Source organism: Glandiceps talaboti, chromosome 12, assembly GCF_964340395.1.
Source record: "Glandiceps talaboti chromosome 12, keGlaTala1.1, whole genome shotgun sequence".
NCBI lineage: Eukaryota > Metazoa > Hemichordata > Enteropneusta > Spengelidae > Glandiceps > Glandiceps talaboti.
The window spans coordinates 20,920,602-20,932,564 of NC_135560.1; the positions used below are offsets into that span (position 1 = coordinate 20,920,602).

At 36.0% G+C, this 11,963-nt stretch overlaps 1 protein-coding gene across 1 annotated transcript; it reads left to right on the plus strand.

Annotated features, from left to right (window-relative positions):
- Positions 1-382: 382 nt before the first annotated feature.
- On the plus strand, positions 383-8,495 carry LOC144443091 (gonadotropin-releasing hormone II receptor-like). Its single transcript, XM_078132464.1, has 3 exons — positions 383-871; positions 4,968-5,172; positions 7,399-8,495. The coding sequence occupies exons 1-3, from the start codon at positions 383-385 to the stop codon at positions 7,932-7,934; spliced, it is 1,230 nt and encodes a 409-aa protein (XP_077988590.1). The 3' UTR covers positions 7,935-8,495.
- Positions 8,496-11,963: the final 3,468 nt, after the last annotated feature.

Genomic DNA, 11,963 nt, shown 5'->3' on the forward strand with positions numbered 1-11,963 from the left:
GTTGCAGGATTTTACCTCTCAAAAAAGTAATCATACTGGAGAAAGACAGACGGTACATATCGAATTCGACTTACTGCTAAGCTGTTTATTACGGATTTGTACGAGTTTGATTTACCCGGCAAACGCGGAGTTGAAATTGGGGCCTGTTTTTCGCGGAGTTGAGTTAGGGGGCGTTTAATGATCGGATAAGTATATCTATACAGCTCGGAAAACATTCAAAGGGTCTACACGACACGTCATGGCGTTACCAGTGGAAGCGACGAATCACAGTGTCTTAGTGCCTGATGACAACAAAATACCATACAACTCCCTGTCGGAACAATTTGAAAACTATGATTCTGTTAGCGGTAGGATGCATCAAGATTTCATGTTTAATTCCACGATGAACGTCACAAAAACAAACACCTCTGACAATTGGACTTGCGAAAACTGCACGGCGCCGTTACCGTTACCAGCGTTTGACGAAGCAGCACGCATACGTGTCATACTCTACGCTGTTTTCTTTGTCATCGCTGTAACTGGAAACTTGACCATTTTCATCACAATGTTTCGCAATCGCAGTAAGCGAAACCGAGTGAAGACGTTCATCATGCATCTATGCATAGCAGATTTGTTGGTGGCTGTCTTGGTTATGCCTACTGAGGCTATATGGCAGCTCACCGTCAAGTGGTATGCCGGAGATGTCATGTGCAAAATACTGTCCTTCTTAAAGCTGTTTCCGCTTTATCTCTCATCCAATATACTAGTTACGATGAGTGTGGATCGTTATTGGGCCATAGTTCACCCATTGAGTGTTAGCAATGCTGACAGACGTGGTAGCATTATGCTTATATTATCTTGGGGTATCGCTGGTGCATGTAGTTTACCGCAGGTAAGAAAACGACAGTGTTATTCAGAATTCCCCCACAGCAAATATTATGTAGATGCATAATTATTAAATCAACTCATAAAAGGTTACTTTTCCCTTAAAATGTGCCTTATCTGAAAGGCCAAACGTTAAATTTAACATTATAATTTGTGTACTGGCTCTGATCACGCGTATTGGCGGGAACATATCATCTAATTGGTATGATTATCCTAAAAGGCTGCTACACAACTCGTACAGATACGATACTGTATGCTAGTAGCATTGTTGTAGTGTAATTTGTTCCTAGGAAATGTAATAGAATTACACGTATAAAGGAGTTGATATGGATCAAGCAGACAGTGAATTGAGACATGCATTCAAATTCGACAGATAATTCATTTAGTTGAAATCGCAATTATTATAAATATCTTTTAATTAGATTATTCTAAGACCAATCTATTGATGTACTAAACAGTAATGGAGGTGACTTTCCTCGCAAAGACCTCATTAAGATGTATCAAATTGTCCAACAAAGTATTTGTATAACAAGAAAGGTAAAATATAATTACTCTCGGTTTTATTCACATCCAAATCCTAGATTGAACATTTCACCTTTGCCCCTTCCACACTATATACACTCTATTGAAGATCTACTAAGCTCGAATATATTACTGATGTGTGATAAAAAGTGATGGAATTGCAATCATCAATTTAACTGCAAGCAACAATTTATGCTTTTCACGTACAGTGTGGAAGTTGCAGCAGGGGGTGAGGAAATATCGAGGCATGTGTAGGGGTCAGGACATGGCAATTTCTAGGCCTACAGTGTTCCGTGATTCTTATGAGCATTGCAAGGTAATCTCTGACGGATCATGGCGTCAAGCCTTGGCTCAACTCCGCTACCGGGTAATCCTACCAGCATCATTTGTTTTCTTGTTAATTTACTTGCAATGACGGCAAAACGTACGAAGATTATGAGTCGCTGGAAATCTTTCCAATCTGACTTTTACACTATGTTATAAAGGAAATGATACTCAAATTGATCGTTCTTTATCGGTATGTCTTCGACACTACATCATTAGGTAAAAGGAATTGACTAAACAAGGGAATTCAGAAGACGGCCGCATGCAAGATGAATCGGTTTTAAAATAGCACTCACTTTTACAATGCGTATCTACGTCAATCCAAACTATTCATTACGTAGGTAAGCAGCACAAACCGTGCAACATAAGTCTGAGATAAGGATGAAAGGTTCAGTATACGTTAAAACTTCATTGATATATTACTGTGGAAACTTCAATAAAACTATCAAGTCTCAGGTGGCAATAGGCTACATACTGTCGATGGAATCTTTCTTTGTTTACAAAGTTAGTCTTCAATGATGTTAACATGATGTTGGACATTGCAACAACAATAAATTATTAGATGTTATGACTCGAAAACGAGACCATTTGGAGAAACAGGACAACAGCTAACACTTTGAAACATTTACGTCAAAGATACGGTATAATGAAATAGACTGGAAAAACAAACATTGGTGACAAATTTTTACAAGTAGGAAAGTCATCTAGTGTAATGTATTGAATAATTTATAGCCAATAATCCCCACTAAATGAATGTATTAAAACTTAAACAGGAAAGTAAAAAACAAAGCCATATTTTATTTCCCCCTGGAGTATTTCCCCATATATAATGACATAAACCCAGACATTTCTTGTAAATTTCCTCTGAAGCCGACAGTATTTAATCCCATTTCACATCAGACAGGAGAAATATATATGAACATAGTGACGTAGTAATACACTCATTTCAGTTCAAGCCATTCTAAAGCCTCGGACCATTAACTTTGGCTAAGACTTTGTTTTTGTGATGTCCATGGTTAATGATTTATTAATCCATTTAAATCTTTGCTTCACGAGTCGTGTAAATGGCTTATTTGCTAACCTGGTTCACCATTCTTTCCAAGTATTCGTTTATCTGGTACCGATAAATAACTCGGTCAAGTGAAATATTAATGTCCAATATCCAAACAGTATAATCTGAATGAATCGACCGGTATATAAATCTCAGTATAGTTTACCTTCCAGTCAAAATTAAAGAGTAAAAAATAATTATATTTGTTCCCACATATGTCAAATTGACAGTTTCAATCAGAAATCCAGATTGTCAGTTAGAATACAACTTACTAAAGGTGTTCTTGTATAAAGGTTAAAGAAAAGGTCTCAGTATTCTGAATAGTAATGATATGAAAACAAAATACTGCAAATTACTTTTCATTATAAGCATGGTTAACCATACATCATGCTAATGAAAATTAACCTTAGCATTACGGTCATGGTCATTAGCATAAAAGTATTTGTGCCAAATTACATACTTAGTTTAACACAGCTGAGTCACGGTTACTGAGCTACTGTTATATAGTTAAAGGGGAATGCCACTCCGGAAAATAAAGGCATTTTTGTAAACTTTTGGTTGTAGAGTCTTTTTTAAGATTTGACATCACTTACATTACGCGTGATTGCCGAGAAATTATGAAAATTATTGTCCGTCTCATTGCTTAGTGGCAGCCCTTATTAGCGGTCGTGCTTTATCTCATAAGGGCGGCCACTAAACAATGGACGGGCAATAATTTTCACTTCATATTTCTCGGCAATTGTGCGTAATGCAAGTGATGTAAATCATAAAATGACTAGCTACAAGCCAAAGTTTTAGAAAAGTGCCTTTATTCCTGGAGTGGTGTCCCCTTTAACATTCTTACAATCAGATGGATGTTCTCAAATTAAAACATTGCCTTTGACTACCGCAACGGGTGAAACGAATGACGTATAAAGGTAATATGTCAGGTTTACGTCGTTATAAATGATAATGTCAGATTATGAATTTTGTTGATGTATGCTGTATGATATGATATGATATGATATATACATCGCGATTACAATTCATCAATACTTTAGCTAGAATACTGCACCTGGGGTAATGTTGATCGCAGTTATCTGACACTATGACAACACACCGATCATACACACGTAATAATCTCGAACTGTGAAAGATATCCAGTATGTTGCATCATATCACATGAATGTAAATTGAAGTCTCAATTGACATATTACATACTTTAACTACATACTTTTGGTCACCTGTGTCCTACATGGTACATTGTTGATAGTCCCTTGTGATGATCTTAATGCTCCTCGTCATGTAACAACTACAGTCTACTTATTTGAGATTTACATTGCCACAACAACTCCTGACCACAAGGACCCAACCTTTCAACTGTCTTTCTGCTATTGACATTCAACCCCAATGCGGCCGCACGATTCATAATAAAGAGTTGCTAGAGAATTAGTGTGGCATGTATGTATGTATGTATGTATGTGTGTGTGTGTGTGTGTGCGTGCGTGCGTGCGTGCGTGCGTGCATGCATGCATGCATGCATGCATGCATGCATGTATGTATGTATGTATGTATGTATGTATGTATGTATGTATGTGTTACACCCAATCTGTGAAATTGCCCAATTCATGAAATAGGAAGGTAACTTTACCCAGTTCATGAAATAGTCAATCGTGTTGCCCAGGTTATGAAGTGGGTATGGTAAGATATGTCTAGTACATGCAATGAGCATCTTCTATTGGACACACACAACATTGAATAAGAATCAAACAACTTTATTATCATGTATTTACAAACTCATCACTTCACAATTCTATTTTATTATAATTCAGTGTAGCTTGTGTCTTTAATACAGTTCGATAATCAGTTCAAAACTCTTGCCCCAAAAATTTAATTTGGCCCCTTTTAGATCGTAATCTATACTCTCATTTGCATAAGGTTGACCATTCCATGAACTGGGCAAAGTTACATGCACATTTCATGAATTGGGCAATTTCACAGATTGGGTGTAATATATTTATACTGTCTTTCCGTGGAGGGAGGGATTGATGGATGAATGTGTTTATGTATATGTACGTATGTATGTATGTATGTATGTATGTATGTATGTATGTATCAGTAAACAGGTTGAGGTGATACACTTTCGAATGAATCACCATATGAATCGAGCACTTATTACGAAAACAACAATAAGTTCTTCCAACTTAATTTCGTATTATTCTTTCAGATGTTCATCTTCCGTGTGTTGTCACCGCCTTATGACCCATCGTTCACCCAGTGTGTGAACTATGGTGCATTCCCCGAAGTTTTTTTGGAGACAATCTATGGAGTCTTTGTTATCTTCATGCTGTACCTGATCCCACTCGTTATCATTATATTCTCCTATACAACTATATTCTATCAAATATCTAAACGTTCTAAAGCCTATTCTGGTAAGTTTACCTTTGACATTACTCTTTATTGCACAATATGCGTTCCATATTCCCAATAAGGTAACAACGTCGTCCTTCTTGCTCAGAGTGTTTTGTTCATTAATTGTTAATTCATTTCAGGTTGCCATCATCATTTGTAGTGTCTCTATAGTAATCCCTCTTTGTAATGCGCCACTGGAGAAACCCAAGCACGTGCCAGAACCCAGTCCCAGTCGAACATAGAAGTCCCCATAGGGTGATGAGATAACACAATATATATGACGGTGACATCTTTCAATCTCTCATCTTTCAATCGAAGAGATAGAGAACGGTCTTCGTTGACAATGTACCATCTAGAGTGATCTAGGGGAGGGTAAAAGCAATGCTGTCTACATAGCCGGCATTACAGTGCAATTAATAGTATATACAGTGTCTATGCAATTTTATAAAGTCTCTTTTCATTTCATATTCATATACGGACAACTTATTGCTTGCCAAAACACGGTTATCTTAGTTCCACCTTTGACAAAGTGTCTTAACTGGAAAAGTCGGTGACTTCAGGGTCTATGTTACCTATTCATTGAAATATTTTGCTTATGATCATTTTAAAGAGACATTCGACCATTCAATAAAAAGTATGCAGTTGGACTAAATGGTACTGTATTCCCATCATGATAAAACGATCGAAATATTAATTTGTACCGACATTTCATTTCTAAACAAAACTGTGTTAGACTCCTTTCGAATTCCAGCAAAGAATTATAATAATATAAGTAAACATCTATTAGATAGTTAGATATTATATATAGAGAGGTGTATACGGGATATTCAGTCCTGGATGACAACACATCGACTCAAGTTAAACGATAGCAAAACAGAAGTCATGATCTTAGGAACACCTCAACAATTAGCAAAGACTACAATTGAACATATTGCAGTCGGAAATGATCAAATACAAGTAGTAGACCATGTACGTAATTTGGGTGGATGGCTAGACTCTAATCTATCAATGGATCGCCATGTCAATCAAATCTGCAAGAAAGTGAACCACAACTTACACAATATTCGTCAGATCCGGAAATATTTAAATCAAAGCGCAACTGAAACATTAGTTCATTCTCTAATTACTTCACATCTAGATTATGCGAATACCATAATGTTTGGAATGTCGCAATACTTGTTTGATAGGTTGCAACGAGTTCAGAATAATGCGGCACGTGTGGTTAAAGGGTTAAGAAAGTACGACAGTATCTCCAAAACTCTCATTGAGTTACACTGGCTTCCTGTAAAGGCAAGAGTTGATTTCAAAGTTATCCTCACAGTTTTTAAAGCTCTAAATAACGCAGCACCTGTTTATATTCGTGACATGTTTGTCCGCCCTGATAAGCCTCGTTATAATTTACGCAAAAACTCCGTTAGAAATCTTGTAATTCCCCGTTCTTATAACAAGATTAATGATCGTGCCCTGGCCATTGCAGGACCTAGACTATGGAATTCCATTCCTGATGATCTCAAAGACCTTTCAGAACTTGAACTTTTTAAACGAAAACTTAAAACACACCTCTTTAAAATGTATCATGAATTGTGATTTGGTTATTTGACTCAGAGTACAAAATTTTATTATCTTAGTGGTCATTTACGTTCGTTTTAATATTTGACATTTTTTAAGGCTTTTATAACAAGTCTCAGTCTATAATTTTAATGACCATTCACTATGATCCTTTTAACATTTGACATTTTAAGGGTGTTAACGGTATACTTGTTTTTGTAGCATTCACCTTATTTACGTTTTTGTATTTTATGTGCAGCGCTTTTGAATATTTTAAATAGAAAAGGCGCTTTAGAAAATAAATAAACTTAAACTTATACCCCAACATTTTTCTTCTTTCACCCAGAGAAAATACGACTCACCTAAGGGTCTTGTCAATATGAATCAATAGGCAAGTAGTGACACACCCTTAGGTTACGAGCATTTTGCCGGTTGAATGAAGCAACATATTGGGGATATAGTATAAATGTACCTCCTGAAGCATAATTCCTCAAGCATATTTTGCGAAAAAATGTAGAAAAACAATGGCGATTTAGAACTCTTTGGCTCAGATTTCCTAAACCAGTGACGTGCACGGGAGATGTTGTGACCTTGGTATAAATCCATACTTTTTGTTCGAACATGTTCAACCAGGCTAAAGTGTGGTGGGGTATAATGATCATTATATTTCATAGATTTATAATTTCCACTTCTTTCAGATAATGATACCAAGAAAAAGCCAGGTGGTGGGATGGCACTTCGACGCACTGGGACCAACACGATTTCTAAAGCCAAGATAAAGACGGTCAAACTGAGCGCCATGATTATAATGGCCTTCATCGCCTGCTGGACACCGTATGCCACAATTACCATTGTTTTACACTTCAACGAACGTGCTTGGGATTTTATTTCCAAATTTGTCCAGGATATCTTATTTGTCTGCGCTCTCTCTAATGCTTGCGTGGATCCCATTGTGTACGGTATCTTCACAATAAATTTCAAACGCGAATTCAATCGTTGTTGCTGTTGCCTTAAAGACACCACCCCAGAAAGGACGGGTTATTCGACCAACGGATCTCGCTGCCCAACGTCACGGACTTTTACTACGTCATTCAGACCAACACATTGGCAGGCTAGGGATGGAGTGCGCATGACGGGTACCAATACAAAGTTCGTTAACCATAGGACGCCGAACAGACACGTGATTTACCATCCTGCCTGCACGAAAGAGGAAAATGAGGTGTCTGATGTCTGAAGATTCAAAAGCTAATCGGAATAGAAATATGTGAAAACTACGGAAAGAAACTCCCACCATGATCAATGAGGATAACTATAATCGCTTTAAACTGACATATTACGGAGCCTTAGAGACACCATCGTATAATGATTATCCTTAGGGCAATTTGCGCTTTAAACCTCGATTTGGGAAAGTGCAAAAGACCTCAGGAACAATTTAGACAACATCTGGGACTTATAAACAAGGATAAGAATATATCTTGCTATAGACATCATTAACTCTGAAAGTAGCCCCATTAATTATACGACTGTTCATTTAAGAACATTTGAACACGTGCCTACCTTACTTGTACCAATTTCTCTTGGGATGTACCGTCGTACGGAATTAATTGGTTACTATATCTGCCATATACTATTCGGAGTTGAATTTATATGTGTCCTTTTTTGTACGTGATGAATGTACTGCTGCTTTTTAAGTGTCACTGCTTTGTAGCTGATCACCAAGCCATTTAAAGTAAACATGTAGTAATACCGTGTTGGATCTGCTGAATATTCACAAACTTATATGTTGCTAATGAAATAGAGATATTAACATTATATAATTCCTATATAATCTGACATTTTTGTCCATATCGTTTTATGTTACTTATTCAGAATAAAACATGTCTTTGTGTAAAAAAGAAAACCGGCTTTCTCTTGGTTTGTTTGAGCATGCTGGGTAATAGATAAGCAGGTACTTTTGACTGACCACCATTTTGGATTAAATATAATATTATGCATATTATTATAATTGCCCATACTATCACTAATTATTTAGTCATACATCCATTTCATTATACCTACTAAATGTTCTAACTTCTACCATACCCCAAGGCAATGCCTAGGTATTCCGCATAAGAATTATTTAAAAAAAAATATAATTCAACCTTTCAATAAAAAGTATTTAACATGAGAATACAGGCTGCTCGACACTGATTTCAAAACTATAAGTTACTAATGAAATTCTCTGTAGTCACAATATCCCAAGGGCTTCCATGAGCAACGTGATAAAATGTGTTTCTATCCATCTAATTCCCGGTACATTTGGTAATCAAATCTAAAAGTAATGGTGCACTCATTTGAATATATGCCTCACACCATGTACGACAACATCAGCAAAATGCGTTGGATATCTAGTTGTGCATCATGTAAACTTGGCTGATGCTTACTGATTCATTCTCTTACAATCACAAAAGCGGTAGTGCCCATTTAATGTTTTCCTCCTTGAACTCATGACATGTTTAAGTCTTTTCCATAATCCTCGTATTTGGTTGAAATTGTGTTACTCCTACGGGATTGTGAGATCAGTTGGGAATAGAAAGGAATTCATTTGAAAAAAACAATGAATTTTGCATCATTAGTTCCAATTTGATTATAACTTTTAGATTTCCCCAGTGAGTCTTTCATGTTGGTACAACTGTACTGTCAAAACAGATATTATTCTAATCGTATTATTAGTGAATGTTGGTCGATATTAGAAGATCAATGCATGAAAGATGCTTTTTCTCTACCATTTTGTTTTACTAAGACACCTTTAACGTTATTATATTAGTTAACCTTTAACATTATATTATACAAAATGCCAAATTCTACACTCACTAAACGGTTATATTACAATGCCGTGTGGTAGCTAGTAAATAAATATTCTTCATCAACCTATGAGATCACCGTACGTATTTAACTTTTCACACCTCTTACGGTGGGATTCATGACTACGTACACGCTGTGTTAGTTAAATTTCAATATTTACTGGCGATTGAACATACAGACGACGTTTAAGCTTACACCAATGAAACAAAGTTTATTCTTTCGCAGATTTTCAGAAGCTCAGAACATATCAGTGCACTCATGGATGAAGGAACTTATAACGAATACTTTTACAGTGCGAATGAAGGAAACGTTGAGGCTTGACTTGAAAGAACACACACACAAAGACAAGGAGAGGCAATTATTCATTTGCTGTGGTTAAATAGTTTCCCGGAGAGTTTATATTTCGCTGGCGATTCAATATCGTTGGCTCTTTTCACATCTGACCAACACGGAAAATGCCTTATGGCACAGTTTTATTAGATTTTTTTTCTCAACGCAAAAGCAAGCATTCTAAACGATAAAGTTTTCCAATAAATGATTTTGAACAGGAATATATGATATAGAAAAGATTTTTATCAATTGTTCTTAATTGTAATCATACAAGTTTACATTAAATAAAAGCTTTTGATTTCTTCACTGTCCTGTCCAGACTATTATAATTACCCATTATTGTGATTTATCTTGGTTTTTTTTATTCGCTTATCTGATTCCAATCGAACTGAAAATACGATATCTATATGGCCAAATAAATCAACTTTAAAGTTCGTTCAATTGATTGCAATATTATACGTGACAAATTGTTATTGCGACCTCCTCCATTCCATTTATACGTAAATAATCTTGCGAAGTAATACTCATAGCTAAATGGCTTTATTTCTCCTAATTTCTCCAATCACAATAAGTCACGAAGTGATACATAAAACGATAACAGTCTTGTGGTTTTAGCATATGATACATTGTTGTTATTCTATCTTATTTGTCTAATAGTTAATATTTAAATATGTTGGCATAAATCACATGTACGGGTCGTATGTCTTTTAGATATTGCCCCTCGGAATGCACACTAGAAAACTATATTAATAACATTGGAAAATTTGTAGGAGCAATCACAAACACTGTTTATTCAAGAAAGCTTTCGCTAAATGGCTTGGCCACTAAAATGATATTTTAATCCTGCGTATGTATGTTTGTGTGTTTATGTACGTGTGTGCGTGTATGTATTGCGGAAATGAAATATGTTGATGATAACACGGTCATTTCAAGAAGAAGGACACTGTTACAGTAACACCATGCAATTGACATTGCGAATTAGAATGAATAAAAACGAATTCCTTAACGACAGCATATCACATCGTATCTTACAACACTTATCGTGTACAGGTGTCACCGAATTACACGAAACGTATAAAGTCTTAAAAGGAGTGGCGCCAGTGAATCAATAGCAACTCTGGATAAGGTATGAACAAACTAGGTAATATGCCACGCCTATCAGCTACAGTCTGGCCCTAAAAACAGGGAACAGGCACTAAAAAATCTAATGAGTTAATCATTATATCACCACACTCATCTATGCTATTATATACAATAAACTAAGTGGCCAACGTAATACAATTTCCAAAAGGTGACAAGAAGAACTAGCATATAAGGCAAATCTCATTATAGTTCGAATCACAAAAGTACAGCAACGCAAACTTACCTCTTCCTTAAGCCTTCCTTTAGCCTTATTTCTTTAGATGTCTGTATATCCCACTCAGAGTATCTTTCTCTCTGTAGGAGCCTAAGATAAAGGAAATGATGAGAAATTGTCAATTCTTTGCTATAGTGACAAACTAATCATACATGAACTACTGCGACCTAACTAACAAAATATGTTGTCACTCGAGTATCGTCTTCTAATAATTAAATATTATCAACAATATAGTATGCCTGTGTCTGACTTTTAGTGTTGACATTGAATTCAAGATTATCAACAATATAGTATGCCTGTGTGTCTGAGTTTTAGTGTTATTCAATATTATCAACAATACAGTATGCCTGTGTTTCTGAGTTTTAGTGTTGACATTGATATACAACAGTTTGCCAAATAGTATGAACAGTTTGCCGACACATTTTTTTTAGCAATGCAACATTAGAAGTATTTGGATATGAGATCCTTATCAGTCCAATCACCCCCACTGAGTGACAGAATAGCTGCACACACAGAGTCAGGTACTAAGATAAACACAGAGCAAGTTTTGTGAAGCCACACAACTTTACTCGACATCTACATTCTGTGTTTATCGGCATTGGTGGTTAAACTTTGAACAAATGTTGTATTTTCCATGCGTCATATACACCAGCGAGGTAATTCTTAATGAATATGGACTGACTTGCGAGCATTTGTTTTACTTACTTACTATACTGTATCAGTTAACGCTTC